We start from the raw sequence: 23,223 nt of genomic DNA, 5'->3' as shown, positions 1-23,223 counted from the left end.
AAATTAGCTAAGACAAGCCAAAAGCAGATTAAGAAATGAATATACCATAACCCGGGGCTTCCCTGGTGGTTCAGCAGTAAGGAATCTGCCTGCCAATGCAGAACACATGGGTTCGATCCCTGGGTCGGGAAGATCCCCTGGAGAAGGAAATGGCAACCCACGCCAGTATTCTTGCCTGGAGAATCCCATAGACAGAGGAGCCTGGCGGGATACGGTCCATGGGGTCGCAAAGAGCTGGACACGACTCAGCGACTACCTGACTACACAATGCCATAACCAAGTGGAGTTCATTCCAAGAGTGCAGAGGTTATTCAACTACAAATGATGTTACTATAATTAGCAATATTAGTACATCCAAGGAGGAAAACATGACATCAGAAGATCTCAGAAGGGTATTTGAAACAATTCTACCCAAAAGAATTGAAAGTGGGGATTGGGACAGGTACTTATACATCAGTGTTCACAGATGAGTGGACAAAGTGTGGTAGAGACACACAGTGGAGTGTCCTTCAGCCTTAAAAAAGAACGAAATTCTGATACATATTTCAACATGGACAAACCTTGAAAACATTATGCTGAGTGAAATAACCCAAGACACAACTGGACAAAGAGTGTATTATCTATGGTATGGGGTCCCCAGAGCAGCCCAGCACACAGACACAGAAGGTAGGAGACTGGGTGCCAGGGCCTGGGCACAGAGATGGAAAGAGCTCTGGGGATGGATGGTGGTGATGGCTGCACATGAGTGTGAATGATCTGAACTTAAAATACCACTGACCTGGACAGTTCAAAGTGGTCAAAGTGGTAATTGTTAAAAAAAAAATCAGTTCGCTTAACAACACAGGAATTGGAATGGATAGCGTTCCAGTTCACTATCCACCCCAGAACAGTGGCTTAAATCAACACCAAAGGTCCATTTGGCTGGTGGGTCCAAATCATGGGCAGGGCTCATCTCTGTTCTATGTGGTGTCAGCTGGGGCTAGCCCACTGAGGGCTGGGCATCTTTGCCAAGATGCCACATGGGCAAGTGGGTGTTGGATAGTCCCTCTGCACACGTGCCCCTCTGGGTCACCTCCCTAACAGTGTGGGGCCTGTGAGGGTGAGCCTCTCAAGAGATGGACTTCGCCTTGGATGTTACTAATTTCTTCTGCCAGACTCCATCTAGTCAAGGCAGTCATAAAGGCCTGCCCAGGGCCAGGGGGACTCTACCTTCTGATGAGGGAGTGGAAATGTTCTGGAAGAGCAAATGGTGTGGGGGATATCACTCCAGCCATTGTTGGAAAGTGAAATTTGTGATAGACGCTAGCTTCAAAACCTGATATATGATATATATGTGTGCGTGCCAAGTCACTTCCATCGTGTCTGACTCCATGCGACTCTATGGACTGTATAGCCAGCCAGGCTCCTCAGTCCATGGGATTCTCCAGGCAAGAACACTGGAGCGGGTTGCCATGCCCTCCTCATGATATATATATCTCAAGCCAAAAGGCTAGATGAGTTACTGTCTGGATCCTTCACTCTGGGGAATAATTTTGAGGATTAATCTGGGTTGTTTTGTTGTTCAAGTCGTGTCTGGCTCTTTGTGACCCCATGGACTGCAGCATGCCAGGCTCCTCTGTCCTCCACATCCATCCAGGAATCCATCCACCTTGCATTTGCCTCCTTTCTCACCTCTCAGCCCTGCTGACCCCACAGCCCTTGCTGCTGGGGGTCCTTCAGTAGGACATACTTTTGGGTAGAAGTTAGCAAGAAAGCCCACCTGACACCCACCATCTCGTAACTTTCAGTCCCGGGGGAGGCGGCTTCCCCCACACTGCAGCAGCTTTTGACCTGCTCAGGCAAGAACCACAACTACAGTCACCCAGCCTCTTAGCTCCCGGTGCCTCTGCTATGCCAGGAAATTCTTGTCTAGGATGTAGAAGTTGTAAATAACTTTATTGCTGATTTCAGGAGCTTCCTCAAAATCCATTTATCCAAACATGACCTTCTTTAACCAGCCCTCATCAGGGTGACGGCCTCCAACTGAGCATAACAGCCCCGGCTTTGCAGAGGGCCCTTTGTTCTTGCAGTTACCTTCAAAGCCCTGGCTCAGCAGAGTCCACCAATCCTGAGTCAGGTTGGCTCCATCCCCATCAGATCCCATCATTAAAAGTCCAGCCTTACAGCAGACTCAAAAAATCTAATTAAAAACATCTCACCCCTGACCTGGCCCTTCTAAGGAGTCTCTAAGGCTCTGACAAGGTCGTGGTCTCTCTTAGTGCAGGCCGAAGTAATTTTGGCCTGGCTTGACCAAGAATCGTCTTGGTGACCTCACAGGGGAGTGAGTGGGCACCAACAGGGCCTAAGGGTCTTGTGAAATCTGACACCAGCATCCTTTCCTAGTCCCGTGTTACATCACACTGGGAACAAACAGACCATCCTGTCCCCAAGACAAACAATTCTGGGACTGAGCATCCTTTCCCACTGCGTTGTCAAACTGGGAACAGAGCAGAGTACATGAGATTCTGGCTCCAGGACAAACTTAGTCCAGGAAGGTAAGACTGTAACCCAACCCTAGGTGAAGACCTAACCCTAGGCTGTGTCCACCAATCAATCCACAGTGACGATGTCATACCCTTGGCTTGCCCCCAGATTCCCACCTGGATATCACTGTGCACTTTCCTGGCTCCGAGTCTTTTTTCTAGGTTCCTCGGTTGAGGTGGTGTCCTTCCTCATCGCCTTTGCACTGAGTCCAGTAAGCTCAGCTTTGCCAGGTCGAAAGGTTTTGCCTGTGGTCTTTGAGGAGTCTGCTGTCAACAGCTGCAATTGGGAAAAGGTGGGAAGGGGCTCCCATGGTCATCCCGAGTGGCTGCACACAGGTAGCAAGGGACCACACACACACACATGTATCCCCAACTTAGGCTGTGTTAGGTTCCCAAGTTAATTAGGCAAAGAGGCAGAATTGTGTTCAAAGACAGATGGTGGCAACAGGTTGGGGGAAATGTGGCCCCAGCCCCCAGCAGGCCTCAGCCAGGCAGGGTCCCCCAAGTCTCATTCCTTCTTACACTCCCTGGGCTCACCCTACTGTGAGAATGCCTCTGTGAAAGGTAAGAACAGTTTGCTGAATACAAACTTTGCATATCATTTCATATCATGTGTGGTTCTTGTTGGATTCGGTTTTTCTACTTTTTGAGACTATTTTGACATTTACCCAGGAATGGAATTGCTGGGTCCTGTGGTAGTTCTATTTTTACTTTTTAAAGGAACCTCCATACTGTTCTCCATAGTGGCTGCACCAACTTATCCATTTCACCAATGGCGTATGAGGGTTCCATTGTCTCCATGTCTTTGCCAACATTTGTTATTTATTTGTAGTCTTTTTGATGCTAGCCGTTCTGACAGGTGAAGATTTGTACAGTTTCGCATGGCAAGTACCAGGAACAAAGTTAAAAACGTGTCCCAAATGAGGATAGACTACTTGGAACACAGATCATCCTAGATATGGAAAGAACTCTCTGTTCCCAATAAGAAAAAGCTGTAACTAGGTCGCTCACATGGAAAGAAACTCAAAAGGGCCCATGAAGAACATCCAACACCACTCAAACTGAAAGAAATGCACACAAAAAGCAAGCTAGGCTTTTTCGCCAGTGAATTGGCAAAGGTGAAACTTTGGCCAATACCTGGTATCTTGGAGGCCACGTAGGCTATGTCTACGAAAATGAGCTAGTGATCCAGCTCCTGAGGGTCTCACCTAAAAAATACCATTGCCTCAGTGTGTAAAAATACACGTGCAAGGAAGCAGGATTGTTTGTAGTAGCAAAAGCACAAAGAGAAGAACTGGAAACAACCTAAGTGACTCCCCAACAGAGGACCACGTACATCACTTGACAGCGTATCCAGACAGTGTCTGCTCTGCAGTTCCGCAAAGGAGCAAAAGTGGGGGTCCACCTGCGAGCAGCCTTTGGGCACCCAGCTGGACGCGGGGTGGGCTGGGGGAGCACCGTTTTGAGCAGCAGCTGGTAGACCATGGAGGCTGGCGTGGTTGCTCTCTGCCCTTGGGGAGGAGATGATGCAGGAAGCGAAATTCAGAAGGGCTTTGTCTTCATAAACTATACTCCTAGGCTGTTTGGGATTCTCCATGAGAAGCAGGTATTTTTAAAAGGCAAGGTTTGTTCTTTTGAAAAAAAAAAAAAAAAAAAGGACTCTAAAAATGTTCTGGCTAGGAAAAAAACTGACCACATGGTGGCCAGGAATGGGACTACTGATCCCAAGTTGGCTTTGCTCCCAGCCTGCTCACTGGTTGCCTTAGAAACAGGCTAAGAGACGGGGAGCCAGTTATCTCGGGGAGCCATTAAGGCAATGACTCAGCAGAAAACCTAGCCCAGGAGGGAGGTCTCCATTCACTGTTTGTGCCTGCTGACTTTCATTCTCTTCTAGAAAAACAACAGTGAGGGAGGATTTCTGATGTCACATCTGCAATCTGGTGAGAGGATAAAAAAAATGAAGGTTTTAGGATGCGTCGACCCTCTCTTCTAAATTGTCACTAGCAGAGTGATGTCTCTTCTGTCCCTAGGAAACCACGGGTCCCCTGCCCTCTGCCAGCCGTTCCTTTGGCACTACTGAATCTGCAGCTTCTACTTGTGGCCCGGCATCCCAGAGCCTCCTACTGATGGTGTAAAGCAAGCTTCCTTTTGCAACTGGTGGCTCCTAGAGCACAAGCAAGCCGAAAACACCACCCAGCAGTAGCTGGAGAGCTTAGTGTGGTTCATCCCTTCAACAGAGAGAAAAGCAAAGGGACATAGCTTTGCTTGGATTTGGTTCTGGCTTGCTAGGGCACAGATCTGTCTTGACCAACCTTATAATGTCTGAGTTTTATGAAGAGACCCAAGTGGCAGGAAAGGAGGCAGAGGGGAGAGATATACAGTGTGGAAGAAGATAAGATGTGTTGGCTAGCTGTGTTGAGAGTATGAGTGAGGGAATGAGAGATGTCAAGAATAACTTGTGGTGACTTTTCATTCTGATCACAATTGATAAGAGTATATCAGAACTAACTCTCCCTGGAAACACCTTGGGAAGTTGGTAAAAATGTATATTTTTCAAGAACAATTTGTAGTCACCAGAGAACAAGGCCTACTCGAGCGGCTACAGAGGAAAGAGGACAGAAGCAATATTTGAAGAGATAGTGGCCAGGAACTTTTCAGAAGTGACAAAAAGACATCAGATCCTAGGTTCAAGGATGTTACAAACATTGACCAACATAGATACAAAGAAAATCATAGCTAGGCACCAGGTGCCTCATACAGTCAAACTGTTGAAAACCCAAGACAGAGAAGAACTATCAGAAGCAGCTAGAATGAAATGAAACATTCCCTGCAGAAGCATTATAATAAGACTGGTAGTGGGCTTTTGTGCAGAAGGAAATGGCAGCCCACTCTGGTATTCTTGCCTAGAGAATCCCAGGGACAGGGGAGCCTGGTGGGCTGCCGTCTATGGGGTCACACAGAGTCAGACACGACTGAAGTGACTTAGCAGCAGCAGCAGCAGCAGCAGCAGTGGGCTTTTCAACAGAAATAATGAAAGGTGATAGGATGATACCTGAAATAGTGCCAAAAGGGAAAAGTTGCCAACCTAGAGTTCTATACCCAGAAAAATACCCTTTAAAGATGAAAGTGAAATAAATACATTTCAGGCAAAGTTTGGGGAACTCAATGCCAGCCTACCTATCCTGTAAGAAATATTGCAGGTAGTTCTTCAGGCTGAAGGGAAATGCCCCTGACATGAAAAGGTGTTCGACACCATTAGCCATTAAGGAAGTAGAAACCTGCAAACTACAATAAGCTGGCCCTTCACACCTACTAGAATGGTGCTCGTCAAAAGGACGGACAGTAACTTGGGGCCCTCACACATTGCTGGCAGGGCTGTAAAATGGTGCAGCCCTTGTGGAAATAGAACCTCAAAATGTTCTATGTAAGTTACCATACCACCTAGCAATTCCACTCCCAGAGAAATGAAACACAACCACAGGAAAACATACACAAATGTTCATAGTGGCACTATTCACAGGCACCCCAAAGTGGAAACAACCCACATTTCCATCTATGGAAGAATGGATTAACAAAGTGTGTTCTCTCTGTACGATGGCATATTATCCAGCCATCAACAGGAATGGAGGTCTGACACAGGCTGCAATGTGGCTGAACCTGAAAGTCATGCTACTCAGGGAAAGAAGTCAGACACAACAGATCACATTTATGTGAAATGTCCAGAATAGCTAAAACCATAGAGAGAGCAAATAAGTTAATAATTGCCTTGGGTTGGGGCTTCCCAGGTGGAGCTAGTGGTAAAGAATCTGCCTGGCAATGCAGGAGACTCTGGTTTGATCCCTGGGTTGGGAAGATCCCCTGGAGGAGGACATGACAACCCACTCCAGTATTCTTGCTGGGAAAATCCCATGGACATAGGAACCTGGCGGGCTACAGTCCATGGGACCGCAATCGGACATTACTGAGTGACTAAGCGTAGCCTTGGGCTGGAAGGGGGACAGGGAAACACAGGCAGTGACTGCTGATGGGCATGCCATTTCCTTTTGCAGCTTGGAACAAGTGAATGCTATGGTATGTGAGTTATAGCCAAGAAAGACTGTCACAGACCCCAGCATAGTTACCCCAGCCCTCTTGATAAACACGTCAAGGAGCCCCACATTTCCCCTGCGTGCAGAGGTCCATCCAGAGAATATTTGCTATTTAAAGTGTTATTCAAAAAACACTGACGTCTAGGTCATGGGGCCCATAGAGGGGATTTGGTGATGTTTGCAGGAGTAAAGAGCAGAGAACAGCAGAGGATGGTTCATACTCGTTAATGGCTCTGGTGGTGATGTTATCCTTTCATTATTTTCTTGACCCTATTTTCAGCCAAGAGATGAAGTCATTTGAGAAATAAAGCAAGGGAGGGATAGAGGGATCCAGGGTGGAAGACCAGAGCAGCAGGAAGGCATACAGAGCATTAGAAAGGGAATCTATGTGGTCAATGCAGCATAAGTGAAACCACGTAGACACTATGAAGCCAGGAGTGCTGGGGGAGGGCTACATGCAGGGCTGCAGACCTGATCTGCAGGGTAACCCAAGAGGGATGACACTAGTGACATTGAAAGAATGTGAGAAAGGAGAAAGGAAGGAACACAGAGCAGATGGGACAATATGGGCATCTCAGGAGGGAGAATGGGGTGTCACTGGTTAGTGGGCACAGGGTTTGTGTTGGTAATGATGAGAAAATTGGGGGGTTTCAATGGTAGTGATGGTTACACAACACTGTGAATGTATCCAGGGCCACTGAATCGGATGCAAATGGTTCACATGATAAATATTATGTCATGTATATTAACCACAATAAACACACACACAACCATATGGGCAATTACATTAAAATGTCAGTGGATAAACAATGATTGCCAGGCTGGATTAAATAGAAAAAAAAAAACCCAACAATATGTTGCTTAAAAGAGTCACATTGTATTTTGAAAAAAAAAAAACAAACAGCAATCTTGAGATAGAATTGACATAAAATCAACTGCACATAATCGAAAACCTAGACCTCTGAAAGTTCTATCTATGAAATCTATGAAACCTCAAAAGTTTCCCCTCCCTCTTGGTGACTCCCGTCTCTTGCACCTCCATCCCCACCCATCCCTAAACCAGCCACCCACCAGCTTTTTGTCAGGAGAGATAAATTTGCATTTCCTAGAATTGTGTGCTTTTTTTGGTCTGGCTCTTTTCACTCAGTAGTTACTCTGAGTCCAATAGTTCATTCCTTTTTATCGCTAAGTTTTCCTCTGTTGTATGAACATACAGTTTACGCAGTCACCTGATGGCTATTTGGATTGTTTCCACTGTCTGGCTGTTGTGATTAGAGCAGCTGTGAACACTCACGTACAAGTCTTGGTGTGGATGGATGAATTTGCTCCTCTCAGATGCTAGCTGGGGAAGAGTGTATCGTCATATAAGTGGATGATGACATTTTAAGACACTGCCAAATCATTTTCCAAAGTGGCTGACCCATTTGACATTCCCAGCAGCAGTGGAGGAGAGCTCCAACTGCTCTACGATTTATGTGGAAATGCAAAGTGCCTAGAAAAACTGGAAGATCAATTTGGAAGAAAAACCAGATGATCTAGAACAAACCTGAAGGCTCAACGCTCACAGAAATAGACACTTGCTCTAAGGCAGCAGTAATGAAGCTGATACGGTGCTGATAGAAAGAAGGCAGAAAGCCTGGTGTAATGGAACAGAGAACAGAGCTGGCCAGTAGGTTGATGACAAAGTCCCCACTGTGATCTACTGGGGAAGGATGGTCTTTTTACTTACTGGTGGAGGCTTCCCCAATAGCTCACAGTAAAGAATCTGCCTGCCAAGCAGGTGATGCAGGAGACGTGGGTCTGATTCCTGGGTCAGGAAGATCCCCTGGAGAAGGAAATCCCATGGACAGAGGAGCCTGGTGGGTGACAGTCCAAGGGGTCACAAAGAGTCAGACATGACTGAGCGACTGAACATACGTGGGAGAGATAGGATGTCCATGTGGGGACAAAAAGGACAGCTTGATGTCAACCTGCCACCAGAAACAAAAATCAACTTGAGGTATCACATGGACCTAAATATGAAATGTAAAACAATGGAGTGTCTAGAAGTCAAAGGAGAATATCTTTATGACCCTGGAGGAAGCCAAAATCTCTTAAGCAGTGCACAGACCAACAGAAAAGATCTCTTAACCCAAATGGAAATGATCACTATGTTGGGCTTCATTCAAATTAAGAATTGTTCATCAAAAAATGTCATTCAGAGCGTGAAAAGATAAAGCCCAGAGTGGCAGAAGATGCTATGGGACACTTGTCATCCAAGACAAATCCTCTGAATGGACACAGAAGCCCTGCATATCAACAAGGGCCTCATCAGGCGGTGTGCCTTTCCCAGGAGTGGACCTGCAGATGGCCAACAAGCAGATGAATGGACGCTGACCATGAGTCATCAGGGAAATGCAAACCAAAACCACAATGAGATAGCCCTTCAGAACCCTGTTGGAATGACTACAATGAAAACACGCAAGAACACCAACTATCCGTGAGGATGTGGAACAACTGGAATGCTCACGAACTGCTTGGGGAGAGGGGGTAAACTGGTGTAGCCACACTGGAAAACATCTGGCAGGACCCGCTACAGCTGACCACATGCATCCCATGTGTATATGTGCCTGGGTTGCTCTGATACTGTGTCACCCAAGCTGAACTGAAATTTCTGAATTTCCCAGAATTCCCCTCCACATGTGATCCCAGGTCAAGGTTGGCGTAACAAGAAATTTGGGTCGATCTGGCAGATGAGGAGGGGGTAGGAAGGCTGGTGGAGGGCGGAGTGCCTTTGTGGTTTGGAGTTGAGAACTGTGGGAAGCGTGCCTGCGGGTTGCTGCGTGCGTGACCTTGTGCACTGGCTTGTCTGTGGGCTGTTTGCACCATGGGGATATGGTGAGACCAATGCAGGCTTCACTGGGGTTTGCTTTCCCACGAATGGCTGTCTCTCCTTTCCAGAAGCCAGGCCTGCTGACCTGAGGTCCAAGAGAGGCAGAAGCTACAGCCTCACACACCCCGGCAGGCCGAACCCTATCTGTAACCAATAGTGGTTCTGCCTCTAGGCTAAAACCCTAGTGTATAGAACATCCAAGAGAAATGCAGGCATCCATCACCAAGACACTGACAGAAATGTTCACGGCACCTTTATTTATACCAGCCCCCGACTGAAAGCAACCCAGACATCCATGAAGGGGAGAAGGGGTAAAATGTGGTCTGCGTGTTCAATGGAAGAGCATGTAGGCATGAAGGCCTGTCTGCTGCTACCGCTCAGCTGCGTCTCTGAACAACATGCTGAGTGAAAGAAGCTAGCCACAACAGGGCCCATCTACGCGGTTCCATTTCTGGGAAGTTCAAGGACACAGCAGACCCTTCTGTGTTTGAAGCCAGCAAAGTGGTCTTCTTTGTGTAAGGAAATGCCCGTGCTGGTTTTCAACACATCCATGAATCCTCTGACACTCCTCACACCAAAAGCTGGACTGTAATTGCTTCCCCCTTGAGGATGCAGTAGAAACCAGACCCAAACTAGTGATATGGCCTCCAGCAGGCCATCTCGAGGGGCTCACTCTTAGAAGCAAGCCCCCATGTTGGGAAGAAACCACGTGGCCATGAAGAAGCAGTATGCGCAGATAGGTGTCCCGGCCTCGGCAGGGTACTTGGCAAACCCCCAGTGTCAACCACCAGACATGTGCAGAAGCCTGAGTGGTCCCAGCAACCAGCCTTCTGGCTACTCCAGCTGACACTGAGCTGTACCCATCAGAGGCCTGCCCATGTTGCGGGTTCGCAAAATAAATGTCATCGTTTCAGCCTGTTTTGAGGTGGTTATTTGGGACAATAGATAACTGGTGCTGACTTAGATCTCAGTGGTGGCTGTCACCTGGCTGTCTATAGCCAAACAACATCAGTGAGCTGGGAATCCAATGTTCTATTTTGTCATTTAGGTTTACGGCACCTGCGAGACATCAAAGAGGACATGTCTGGTAGGCATCTGGGTGAAAAGGAGTGAGTGGAGGTAGTGAAGGGGTGGCATAAAGGAGAGAGCAGGCAACATCGCAGAGGTGGCACCCAGAGGCCTGGAGGATGAAGTCAGAAGGGAGTCACAAGATTCAGAAACATGGTCAGTGGTGTCTTGGACATCACTTTGGTGGAGTGGGCAGGTCGAAGCCAGATTAGAAGGGTTTGAAAAGGAAATGGGAAAAAAGTAAGAAAAGAGACAATTATTTTGAGAACTTTGTCCATAAAGAGGAATAGAAAATTGGGGTTATGATTTGGAGAGAGGTGCTACGTCAAAGGAATGGTTCAAGCTACTAACCAACCTACTGTATGGCATGGGGAATTCTACTCGATACCTTGTGGTGACTGACCTATAATGGAAAAGAATCTAAAAAAGAACAGATATATCTATAGTGTATAAGTGAGAAGGATAGATATATTTATAGTGTATAAGTGAAACACTGTTGTACACCTGAAACATTGTTAACCTACTGCATTTCAAGAGAAATTAAAATCAAATCACATGAGACTGGAAAAAAAAGAAAGACTGGAAGCTACTAGAACATATTTGATGAAAGTAGATCCAGGAGTGAGGAACAAATGGATCCTGCAGGAGAAAGATGGGGTCATCTTAGGACTGAAGAATTCCTCAGAAAAGAGGGGAATGTTGTGATTCCAGCCAGAATAGCCCTCTCATCGTGAACAACTAGAAAACTAGACAAAATATTCGAAACAACTATTTTTAGATATTGGACAACGGCAGTATCAGACTGTGATCAGAAGGAAAACAAATGTCGTGACCGCTACGAGCAGCCTGGCATTTCTGCCTAGAGGTACTTTCCAGGATATGATGCCCAGGATATGATGCAGCTCCTGAGTAGAACCAGTGGTCTCAGTTATTAGAGCAACGAGCCAACAGGAAAGAAATAATAGAATATAAGAAACGTGATTAATCAAAAGATATTAGGGACAGAGGAAAAGAGGAACAAAGGACAGATGTGACAAACAGAAAATAAAAAGCAGTTGATAGACTGAAACCTCACTATCACATGTAAATGGCCTAAACAGATCAATTAAAAAGGTAGAGATTATGAAACTGGTTAAGAAAGATAAACCAAAACAAAAAGTGGCACTGAACCATATGCGTCTATAAGTGCACTTTAAATTCAAAGACACAGAACTGAAAAAAAAAGGCTATACCAGGGAACAAATTAAGCGCAAGGAAGTTGAGAGTAGCCACTTATATCCACACCAGACAAAGCAGACATCAAAAGAAAGAACATTAGCAGAGATAAAGAGGGGCATTTCATGATATTGAAAGAGCCAATTTATAAAGAACACTATCCTAAACGTGTATGTACCCAATGAGAATGTCAAAATACATGAAGCAAAATCTAAAAGAACTGAAAGGTGAAAGATGGAGTTACAGCTGGAGACTGCAATCCAGAGACTCAAACACCGTCAACCATCTTGACCTGACACTTACAGAATACTCCACCCAACTGCCAAATATACACTCTTTCCAAACAGACATGGAACATTCATCAAGCTAAACCATATGTTAAGTCATGAAGCAAGTCTCAATTATTTTCAAAGGAATGCAACTATACAGAGTAAATTCTCTGACCACAACAGAATTAAAAAAACACAAAACATACAGGTATCTGTAAAATCCTGAAATATTTGGAAATTAAATACACCTCTAAGTAAGACATTAAAGAAAATAATCACAAGGAAAAGTAGAAAACATTATGAATTGAATGACAATGAAAACAACATATCTAAATCAGTAGGATGCGGCTTAACAGTATTCTCAAAGGGAATTTATAGCCTTAAATGCTTATATTAGAAAAAGAAACTTTTAAAGTCACTGATTTAGGATTATACTTTAAGAAGCTGGAAAAAAAGATGAGCAAATTAAACCCCCCAAAAGATTTATTACTCCAAAACAAGTAAAAGAAAGGACATGATAGTGGAACTTAATAAAAGAGAGAAAATGGACTATAGAGAAAAATCAGTGAAACCAAACTTGCTTCTTTGAAATTATCAATAAAATCGATAAGCCTCTATTTAGGCTGATCCAAAAAAAAAAAAAAAAAACGGAAAGACATGGGACTTCCCTGGTGGCCCAGTGGTTGGGAGTCCACCTGCTAAAGCAGGAGACATGACTTCAATCCCCGTCCAGAAAGATCCCTCATGCTGCAGAGCAACTAAGCCCATGAGCCGTAACTACTGAAGCCTCTGTGCACCCCAACAAATAGTAGCTTCCATGCGCCACAACTGGAGAAAGCCTGTATGCAACAGTGAAGATCCAGCACAGCTAAAAATAAAATAAATTCAGAAAAAGGAAACAAACAAATTACCAGTATTGGGGATGATAGAGGGGCTGTTGCTATATATCCTACAGACATCAAAGGGTAAGGGGGCATTATTAAGTTCATGTCAACTTAGATGAAACGGGCAAATTCCTTGAAAGACACCAACTGCTAAAACTGACACATGAACAAAATCTAAAGGGCCTGATATCTAATTAAAGAAACTGGATTTATAATGAAAATCCTTCCCTCAAAGAAAACTCAAAAAAAAAAAGAAAAGAAAAAAAGAAAACTCCAGATGCATAGGACTTCACTGGTGATTCCATCAAACATTTACAGGAGTAACACTTAAGCATATATGAGCCCTTTAACAACCTAGGAGGAGAAGGAAACACTTTCCAACTTACTTTATGAAAGCCTGATGCTGCTGCTAAGTTGCTTCAGTCGTGTCTGACTCTGTGCGACCCCATAGATAGCAGCCCACCAGGCTCCCCCGTCCCTGGGATTCTCCAGGCAAGAACACTGGAGTGGGTTGCCATTTCCTTCTCCAATTCATGAAAGTGAAAAGTGAAACTGAAGTCGCTCACTCGTGTCCGACTCTTTGCGACCCCATGGACTGCAGCCTACCAGGCTCCTCCGTCCATGGGATTTTCCAGGCAAGAGTACTGGAGTGGGGTGCCATCGCCTTCTCTGCATGAAAGCCTATCTGATAGCAAAACCAGGTAAAGATATTATAAGATAACTACAAATTAGTATCCCTCATGAACAGATGCAAAAATTCTCAAAATGATATTAGCAAATGGAATTTAGCAATATATAAAAGGGTAACATCATGACCAAGTGCTAATTTTATCTAAGGAATATAAAATAGGTTTAATATTTGAAAATCAACTTATGGGGTTTACCACATTGACAAAACACACCTATGACAATTCTATTGGTAGCATCATACTTCACGGTGAAATATAACACTCTGCACCTAATACTGAGAACAAGGCAAGGATGTCCCCTTTCACCACTTCTATTCAATACCAGACCAGAAGCCCTAGCTAGTGTAACAAGGTAAGAAAAAGAACAAAGGGAATTCCCTGGTGGGTCGGTGTTTAGGATTCTGCACTTCCACTGCCATGGGCCTGGGTTTAATCCCTGGTCAGGGAACTAAGCACGGTATAGCCAAACAAAAAAATAAAGAAATAAATGAAAAAAAGAACAGCATACAGAATGGAAAGGAAGAGGTGAATCAGTCTTTATTTGCACATGAGATGGTTGTGTGCATAAACCATCCCACGGTATTTACCAAACTATTAGAGCTAATGTGTAAATTGAAGCAAGGTGACAGAAAGCACAGCCAATGGACAGAACTCAACTGTGCTTCCATACAGGAGTAACAAGCAGTTAGAAAAGGAAATAAAGATGCCATTTACAATAAAAATGTGTAACATAGGGGAAAAGGTAACACCCTGTGAAAGTACTGCTGGGTAGTAGTGTTGTGTGACCTGTCACCAGCATGGTGGCTTACTGGGAGAGGAAGCAAGTACCTGCAGAGGATTTGGGGGTGGGGTGGGAGACTGGTGTCTGGGTTTGGACAGTCAAGAACCCTGAGAACAAAGTCCCTGGACAAGCTCAGGGCTTTGCCACAAAGTCTACGAGTACAGCCAGAGATGGAAGGGTAAGCTTTTATTACTCCAGGACAACTTGGATTCCACCGATGCCTCGCTTACGTGGGGCCTGTAGTGTGACTCACGACTGCAGACACAGAAGCATCTGGAGCCTCTGCTACAGCCCTGGGCTGCTCTCAGAGACACTCAGTGACACAAACCCTGACTTGCTCCGAAAACTCAGAGTCCCCTTGTCTTTTTTCTTCCTGTCTGCCTGGCTCCCGACTTCCTGCCTTCTTGGGGCTTCTCACTGTCTGGGTGACACAAGGTGTGTGCCAAGCCAAACCTGGAGTGGGGGGGCGTGACCCCTCTGCCACAAGCTGTGCCCAGGGGCGGAGCCTGTGGTCTGGAGAGCCTAGCCTGGCTCCATGACTGTCCACAGCACCGAGGGGTGGCCTGGGTAGCGGACCAGCTCCTGGTCCTCCAGGGCAGCCTGCAGACACTGGCCTGGTGGGAGGCACTGTGGGACTCCCCGGGGCCTCTTGGAACCCCCACTTCCAGCTTGTGGACTGAACCACGGGCCAGCCAGACCTGTGTCTTTCCCAGTTACAAGGCTGGGAGGGGCCCTGCCTCGATGGCTCTGTGCCCTGTAGCCCTGGGCTACAGATGCCCTGCCCAACTGGCAGTGCCCACTCTAGCTCCTCCTTGGCCCTTCCAGGGCCAGCGGCCTTCTGCTTCCACAGATGCTGGACTGAGGGCAGGTCATGAAGATGTCCCTGCCCTACTCAGGGCGGGGGGCTCCAAGCCCAGCCTGTGCCCACACCCCAAAAGTGCCAGGGCCACCAAACACCCTCCTCCAGGCAGATGGAATCCCCCCACCCCCAATGCCCGTGGGCTGCCAAGGGGTTGAGGGCCGTGAGAACTTTCGACCATGAGAACTTGGACTTCCAGGTTTGGGGATCGGCCCAGGCGGGCGATTCAGCTCCGAAACTCGTCTCTCTCTTCGGGCCCCTGCCTGTCCCGCAGGTCCTGGCCCGAGTCTGCACAGTGGGTAGGAAATGCCAGTCGGTTAGCCGACAGTGGGGCTGCCCTAGTCCTTGCTCCTGGGGCGCTCTCTGGACTTAGTGGTTTCCATTCTTCAGCAGCATTTCTTTGAATGGAACCTGCCCAGCAGGGGCTTCGTATGTTTTGGAAGTACGGGCACGGGCAATCCTGGACTACGGGGAGGGGGAGTATTGGCAGGACAGGGAGGTGGGACAGGACAGGACCGGGCTGTGCCCAGGGCACATGACTTCTCAAAGGCCACTGTTCTTGGAGGGTACCTGGGAGAGAGCTGGACGAGAGCAGCTGCAGGCTGTCTAGGACACCGTCCTCATACAATGCCAGCTTCTGCAGCATCTTCCGTCGCGCCGGATTGATCACGATCTGCGGGGGCTGCGAGGATGTGGAGCTGCCCAGGAGGGGTCCTGGGGTGGAGAGAGGACCCCCTGAGCCTCTGGGAACTCCCTGCTGACACTCATTGCTGGCCTCGCGAGCCTTCCCCATCCCCAGCCTAGTTCCCTCCCTGCCCTCTCAAAGGACAGAGGTCCTGAGCGCTCTGTCTGTGGGCAAGGCCTGGAGCCTAGTCATGGACTGGGCCTGCCTTACTCCTGGCCTATCCTCAGCCAGCTGGGGGCATGGCCCAGTGAGACAAGATGGCCCGGGATGGTCCTTCTTTGGACCTTCCTGGGGTCAGGCGAGCAGCCCAACCCAAGACGGCAGCCTGCAACTTGCTAAGGACAGATGGAGCTTCATGGCGGGTCCTGGGTCTCTCCTCCCAGAAGGCTGGGGTCGGGAGGATGGGGTTTGCCCGGAAAGGAGGCCTTTGGTTCCCCTGCTGGTACCTTCCACAGCTGTAGGCTGGAGACCCGGGCCGCTCCCCCAGCTCGACTCTCGGGCGGCACCCCCCTGGGTGCAGGCAGCCTGCCCGAGGGGTGCTGGCACCCAGCTGGGGGCCCCTGGGCCCGCAGGGCAGCTGGGGCTCAGATGCCAGGAGTGCAGGGCAGCAGAGAGGTCAGACATGCTCTCGTCACTCTCCACGGGCTGGTTGGCACCTTTGTGCGGCCAGTCTGTAGCCTGGGCCTTGGCCCCCGAGGGCACCGCCAGGGGCTGCCAGGGGCTGGCACGGCTCAGGGCGCTCCCGCTGGTGGACACGTAGGAGTTCTCTTGCGGGGAAGGGGGGCTGTGGCTGGCAGCCTCTGGCTCCAGGCATGGCCCTGCCACCACCACCTGCAGCTCCTCCAGTGTCTGGTACACCTGCAGGGAGGGACCGGGGCTCTCAGGGTGAGTGGCCCTGTCCAGGTCCTCACAGAGGGTGGTGGAACTGCAGGGCAGCTCCAGGTCAGGGCCAGAGAAGAGAATCGTTGTCACTAAAGCTAAGGACTGAGAACAGCTTCTCTTTGTCTTTGAGAAAGCAAACCTTGTTGCCTTGATGCCCTCAATGATGCTTCTTTCTTTTCTCAAGAGAGACAAATGAGGGATAGGATGGGGAGGGACGTGGTGGGGGGAGTTGTTCAGGATGGGGAACACAAGTACACCCACAGCTGATTCATGTTGAATGTATGGCAAAAACCACCACAATATTGTAAAGTAATTAGCCTCCAATTAAAATAAATAAATAAAAGAGAGACAAAGAGGTGGAAGGGACACAAAAAAGGCAGATGCAGTGGCGCAAGGCACCCAGAAGGGGGCGCAGTAAAAAGCCGATCGCCTCCCTCTCTGTACCTGGCTGGGTTCAGCGGGGGTTCAAGCCAAACCAAAGGGCAGTTGAGCAACATGTGGAGACTGGCATCTCAAGCACTTCCCATACCCCCAGCTCACAGGACTACCTGGGTCATCGGGGGTCTCCTCTTGGCCCGGCGGTGCAGGCAGCAGCAAGCCAGCTGGCCCAGGGCCAGGCCCAGTTCTGGTGGGCATGGCCCTGGCCTGGGGTCCAGGTGCTTCTTGTAGATCTGGGCGGCAACTGGGGCGGCCCACGTGTCTGCGGCTGGCCCACCTTGGACTGCGGTCTGGGTGCCCTTCAGGGTCACCCCGGCCTCCTCTGCCTCCTCTTCAACCAAGTCTTTCTGTGGGACATGCAACGTGAGTCTGGCCCCCGTGGGCCGTGCCTTGCGCTGCCATCCCCGGCCCTCATCTGCATATGCTCAGCGCTGACTTGGGCCCCCGGGATCCAGCCACACGCCCAGCACCTGGGCTGGCTTTCACAGAGCTGACTTCCTGAGAGGGGAGAGACGTCGATATGCTTCGAAAACCAGGGGAAACCACAGCAGGGAGGCCTCCCCAGGGGTTTTGATGGGGGGGCCCAAGCAAGTGACACTCGGGCTCTGATCAAAAGACAGCAACTAGCCAGAGAGGGCAGGGCTCAGAGGGGAGAGCCCCACGGAGATGGGGAGGGACAGGACCAGACAGGAAGGACCAGGAGCAGACCCTGGGGTCAGGGGGGGGGTGCGGGGCGTGGCCTTTCAGGCAGAGGAACAGGGAGCCGCCAGGTCTGGAGGACAGACAGCAAGCTGGCAACCACGTCAAGGGTCTGGGCCTTCATCCCAAGCATGGCGGGGGTAAAGGGGTTCCACCACCTCCTCACAGTTCTAAAAGAGCTTTTTGGTGGTTGCCCAGAGAAGCCGTGGCAGGCACCCTGTGGGGTCTGGCATGCTGCGCCACTGCGGTGTTGACGATGGGCCCGAGTGCAGATCTATTTGGTGCCCGGCTCTGGCAGAGATCCCTTCGAGACCCGGGAATGGATGGAAACAGCCCCGAGCCCGGGCAACACACCGGCTTATACAGTGTGAAGGATCCTGCTGACTAAGCAGAGAGGAGCTGGATTTTGGGCTCTGGGTCAGTCTGCGGAGGAATAGACCTGCCCCGTAAAACCCAGAGAAGGCATCTGGGGTGAGGGGGGACGTGGTCCGATTCCCATCCATTGCTTCTCCCAGGTCCCCTGATTCTGTTTTCCACTGTGATCGGGCTGCAACCCCCCACCCTGACCACCCCCCCAACCTCGCCAAACCTAGGTGGGGTCTGGAAGGGCCTGTGGTACTTGCCGGGGACAGAGAGGTTTGTCCCCAGCCAGGCAGATGCAACTGTCTGGGGCCCTGCCTACTCTCAACAATGAGTCAGCAGAGGCTGGGCTGGCAGCCCCACGTTCCGGATTGTTCCTCCCTCCCTCTCTCTCTCCCCACCTGCCTCGGGAGGAGGCTCACCAGATACTTGGGCTGGGTGCCATGCATCCTCACGGCCCTCTGGCCGGCCAAGGTCTCCAGCAGCACCTGCAGAGAGAGCAGGCTGCAGACTGGGGCCGCTGAGAAACTGCACGTGGGACTCAAGCTCAGGGGGTCTGGAGGGCCCACGTGGAGGAGAGGAATGGAAAACGACAGACATGAAGGTGTGGAGCCGCGCAGGGCGCCCGAGCTGGGGAAGACGGGTCCTGGGATCTGAAGCTGGTCAGGCCTGCTGGAGGATTCTCCGAGGGCTGCAGCCCCCCACCCCCAGGCCAGTCGAGGGCCCCGCAGCTCACCACGCCAAAGCTGAAGGTGTCGGTGTCCACAGCCAGCCTCCCGGTCTTCACGTACTCCTCAGGCAGGTAGGCCAGGGTGCCACGCACCGTCCGAGTCCGGGCCACACTACTGCTCTGGCCGGGGTTGGCCCCTGTAAACCGGCTGAGACGGGCCAGGCCGAAGTCCCCCAGTTTGGGCATCAGTCTCTCATCCAGAAGGACGTTGGAACTTGGGGACGGAAGGCGGTGGCGTCAGCCTGGCCTTAGCCCTCTCTGCGACTCATCACCCCTGTACCTACTGCCCCCTGCCTGGTCCTGAGACAATCAGACCGGAGCCACTGACGTGCACCTCAGTGGCGGATTGTGGCCCGTGCTCATGGTGTTCTGGCCACTTGGGGCTCCGAGCAAGTGGCCCCCAGAGCCCCATCCTGCAGTTGAGGCCCTGTTCACCAGTGGAACCCATCCTTGGCCTCCATGTCCACCCCTGGCCCACACTGGGTGCTCAGTGACCCTCAGACCCCAGCCCTGACGTCCCCTGTTCTCAGGGGGATCACTCAGGGCCAGGCTCCTAGGGACCAGGCAGCAGGCACCCCCGGTCCCTGCTGGCGGGAGGTGTGGGAGCATCACCCCTTGCCATAGGGCTCTTGCCACCCTCAAAGGCCCCCAGGGACTGGCCGTGTCCCCGCCTCACCTCTTGACATCTCCATGGATGAGGCTGGGGCTATCTTGATGTAAGAACTGAATTGCCCGGGCTGTGCCCAGAAGGATGTCCAGTCGCTGAGGCCAGGAGAGAGGGGGCCAGGCCTGTGTCTGGAGGGGCACAAGGAAGAAAGGGGAGACCGTGGAGCCACCGTCTTTGATGCCCATCTATGCTTCCCCTGAGCGCTGAAGTGTCAGGTCAGAGATGCTCCTGTCTTGGGCTTGGTCAGCCCTTGTGTCCTGCGGGCGCCTCTCTAGATGGGGCCCAGGGGCTGTCCATTGCCTCTTGCCCTCTGGGCAATGCCGCCAAGATCCTTCCGCTACTCTGTTTGCCCAGGGGAGCAGATGGGGCCCCTTTCAGAGGCCCCATGAGCTTGGCTTCCAAGCATGAAGAGGTCCCGATCACTGAGGCCAAGGACCCCAGCCCCATGTCCCGCTTGGACCAGGTGCCAAGAGTGACACAGTGTGCCAGGCCAGGCCAGGCAAGGCTTACCTGGACGTGGAGGCGGTCTTCCAGGGAGCCATTGGGCAGGAAGCCATAGACAAGGCAGTAGAAGCCACTCTGAGCACAGTAGCCGGCAAAGTCCACAATGTTGGGGTGACGAAACCTATTTGAAACAGTGGAGTCTCAGTGCTCTGCTCCCAGCATCCAGCACGCCTTCCATCTGGCCATTGTTGGGGGGTGGTGTAGGGTGCCGATGGTCCCTAACCAGGTTTCCCAGCTCGCCTGGGCCTGGCAGGCTGCAGACCAATGGGGAGCCAGGTCCCCGGACATGTGGTCCTGGTGGGGCCCTGCCCCTGCCTGCAGGCTCACCGCGACAGCTGCTGCACTTCGGTCTGGAAGCTCTGCTTCACTGTGGTCCACTCCAGGTCAGCCTCCTGCAGCCCTCGGGGAGAATGAGGCAGGGGGGACTGGCAGTGTGAGACTCCTGTGGCCCGGACTTCATGCCCCCCACCCCCCGCCACCTGTTCTGGGCCCAGAAGGAGCACGGGCCTGGGGGCCCTGGACTGTGAAATCACAGGGCTGAAGGAACCCTGTGGGGTTGCGAAGGGGGTGGGGGAGGACCACAAAAGCCCGAGTCTGGGAACAGCCCTTGAGGGCCCTGGCGAGGATGCTCCACACACCTCCTTGAGCCTCTTCACAGCATAGACGGTGTTCCTCATCACTGCCCGGTACACACAGCCAAAGCCGCCCTCCCCGATCTTGAGCTCCTCTGAGAAGTCGTGGGTGCCCTGGCAAATCTCATGGAGGGGCCAGCAGAACGAAGAGGAGGGGGCCGCCGGCAGGAGGGGCATGGGGCTCTCCGGGCTGGGCTGTGGGAAGAGACCCTGTATCAGGTGAGGTCCCATATCCTCCCCTCTGCCTCAGCCCACCCTTGCAGGGCTGCCTGGGGTGGCCCAGGGGACCAAAGGCAGCTGTCACTGCTTGCTGGCATCAAACCTCTGGGTGGGGGGCAGGACCCACCTACCTTGGTAGATGAGGGGGCTGGAGATGGCAATGGTGGCTGGTGGGCAGCTGGGTTTGGTCCAGGGCAGAGCTCGGGGTCAGAGTGAGTCTGGGAGCCTGGAAAAGCTTCGCAAAGACACCAGTGAAAGGCAGGCAGAGGCCAGTGGCAGGATCTATCGGGGTGGCCAGGAGCAAGGGGGTCCTTTCCTGAGGTTCATCAGGCCAACCCGGGTTTTCTTACCTGGGGAGAGGAAGGTGGAGGCCAGAGACGGCAACTTCCGGTGGCCGGGAACCGCAGCCTCAGAGGGTGTGGAGATGCTGCTGGGTGTCGGGGAGGTGGTGCTGGCGGGCAGAAGCGGGGCGGGAGGGTGCCCTGGGAGGCCGGGGAGGGAAGGACGTTAGGCCCAGGCTGGAGGGAGGAGCTCCGAGGCAAGCCCTGGGCGGCCCCTGTCCCAGGGTCCTGGGGGTTCCGGGGGTTTCCGGGGCCGCGCTCACAAGCAGTGATGATGTCCCGCGCCCGCAGCAGCTGCAGGTGCGTGAGGATGCGCACGAGATCGGCCACGCGGGCGTTGCGGTTGATCCACGGCCACAGGACGCTGGCTGTGCGCTGCCCGGAGCGCTCGCACAGCCGCAGCTCGGTCTGGTCGCGGACGATCAGGGCGGCTGCGGGGCAGGGGGGCGTCAGGTCGCGGCGTCCGGGTCCCGCGCGGCTCCCCGGCCCGCCCCGGCCCGCCCTGCCGGCCTGCGGCCACCCACCGAACTGGCACCAGTCGGCGGGCTCCAGGGCGTCCATCACTTTGTAGAAGCGGCACATGACCCAGGGCGGCACCTCGTACAAGAAGTGCTGGGCGCCGGGGACCGCGGGGTCTCCTGGGCCCGGCCCCCCGGCCATGGCCGCCGCCGCCGCCGCCGCCGGGCCGGGGCCTCTCCGGGCCGCGGCGGGCGCGGGCCTCGGCCGGCCGGGTCCGCGAACACTGACTCACTTCCCCTTTAAGGCGGCCTCGTGCGACGCCCGGCGGGCCGGAAGGGGCGGCACCCGGGGCTGCCGCCACCGCCGCCAGCCCCGGCCACACGGGGGCGCCGCGCGCGGTCACGCCTCCCGGAGGCCTCGCCCCGGGGCCCGGCGAGGCGGACGGGTGAGCTTCCCGGAGGAGGAGGGCTCCGAGGGCTGCAGGAGAGCGCTTCTCGGCCCCAGGGACGATGGACACAGCGAAGGCCTTCCAGAAAGGGCTAGAAGCGGGGCTTCGGAGAGCCGCTGGCTGGTCCTCTTTAGGTTTCTGTTTCGTGGGGAAAGCGGTGGAGAGGGGTCAAGACATCCAGGGTCAGATGTGGGTCACACCAGGGCTCCCGGCTGACTCTCTGCAGCTGGCTTGTGAGGCTGGGGGCAGGAAGAACGATCTGGAAGCTCGCAGCATCTCCACCCACCCCCTGGGCCCTGGATCCCATCTTTTCTTGGCCCTCCCGGAACCTGCTCCAGCGGTGGTTAGGTCTTTGCAGCAGCTGCCCTCTTTTCTTCTTCGCTGGCTCCTTCCGCTAGCACAGAAAACGTGTTTACTACTCTCTTAGAGACAGACCTTCACTCCGGCTGCCCTCCACCCTCTTGTCACGCTTGAGGATGGCGGGCTCTGGCAGCTCCCACCCTTTTCTCTGAAGCTCACTGAGCGCCATACTTGGCCTATCTGGCGTCTCCCCACAGGCCTCCGGCATGCCTCCATCATTCGCAGTAGCAGTAGCAGCCACAGTAGCAGCCACCAGGAAACTGTTACCTCTCTGAACTTCTCTGGAGTTCCTCTCTTCCCCACGGGGCTCTGACCTAGATGAACCTAAACGAACATGCTTCCCTGCCTCCTCTCAGCTCAGGGGTCTTACTTAGACACAAAGCACTTCACATCAATTTTTCTGCTTAAGACCTTTCCGGGGTTCCTGAAGCCCTCTGAGGGATTGCAGCTTTTCAGCACGGCTTCTGACGTTGTCACCGTGTGGCGCTTTCCTGCCCACCTGTCTCGCTCTTGGCACTTGGCAGCAGCCTTAACCCAGCCACAACTCCTTGG

General features: G+C 52.0%; 1 protein-coding gene across 3 annotated transcripts; it reads right to left on the bottom strand.

Moving 5' to 3' along the window:
- Window positions 1-9,718: 9,718 nt before the first annotated feature.
- On the bottom strand, window positions 9,719-22,148 carry IRAK1 (interleukin 1 receptor associated kinase 1). 3 transcript variants are annotated; one of them, XM_027962961.3, is made up of 14 exons: window positions 21,929-22,148; window positions 21,668-21,835; window positions 21,414-21,545; window positions 21,195-21,298; window positions 20,851-21,039; window positions 20,540-20,604; window positions 20,219-20,333; window positions 19,718-19,836; window positions 19,048-19,255; window positions 18,734-18,799; window positions 17,363-17,599; window positions 16,379-16,790; window positions 15,818-15,961; window positions 9,719-15,535 (listed from the first exon to the last, which is right to left on the bottom strand). In XM_027962961.3, exons 1-14 carry the CDS (start codon window positions 22,062-22,064, stop codon window positions 15,474-15,476), a joined length of 2,157 nt encoding a protein of 718 aa, XP_027818762.1. In that variant the 5' UTR covers window positions 22,065-22,148; the 3' UTR covers window positions 9,719-15,473. The 3 variants fall into 3 exon arrangements, with proteins under 3 accessions (XP_027818762.1, XP_060264093.1, XP_042097882.1); XM_060408110.1 differs by having other exon boundaries at window positions 21,668-22,148; XM_042241948.2 differs by lacking the exon at window positions 18,734-18,799.
- Between the last annotated feature and the right edge of the window lie 1,075 nt (window positions 22,149-23,223).

Source organism: Ovis aries, chromosome X (assembly GCF_016772045.2).
Source record: "Ovis aries strain OAR_USU_Benz2616 breed Rambouillet chromosome X, ARS-UI_Ramb_v3.0, whole genome shotgun sequence".
NCBI lineage: Eukaryota > Metazoa > Chordata > Mammalia > Artiodactyla > Bovidae > Ovis > Ovis aries.
Note: the sequence above shows the minus strand (reverse complement) of the source record. Positions and strands in the feature narration are given on the sequence as shown.

Bases quoted from the DNA above. Each gene is read 5' to 3' on its own strand.
- IRAK1 (XM_060408110.1), bottom strand. From the start codon at position 22,064: ATGGCCGGGGGGCCGGGCCCAGGAGACCCCGCGGTCCCCGGCGCCCAG. The intron at 17,600-18,733 runs GTGAGCCTCCTC...CATGTCCCACAG, and splicing joins GCACCCAGCCCAAGTATCTG to AAAGACTTGGTTGAAGAGGA. The intron at 15,536-15,817 runs GTACCCTCCAAG...CCCACTGTGCAG, and splicing joins CTCGTCCAGCTCTCTCCCAG to ACTCGGGCCAGGACCTGCGG.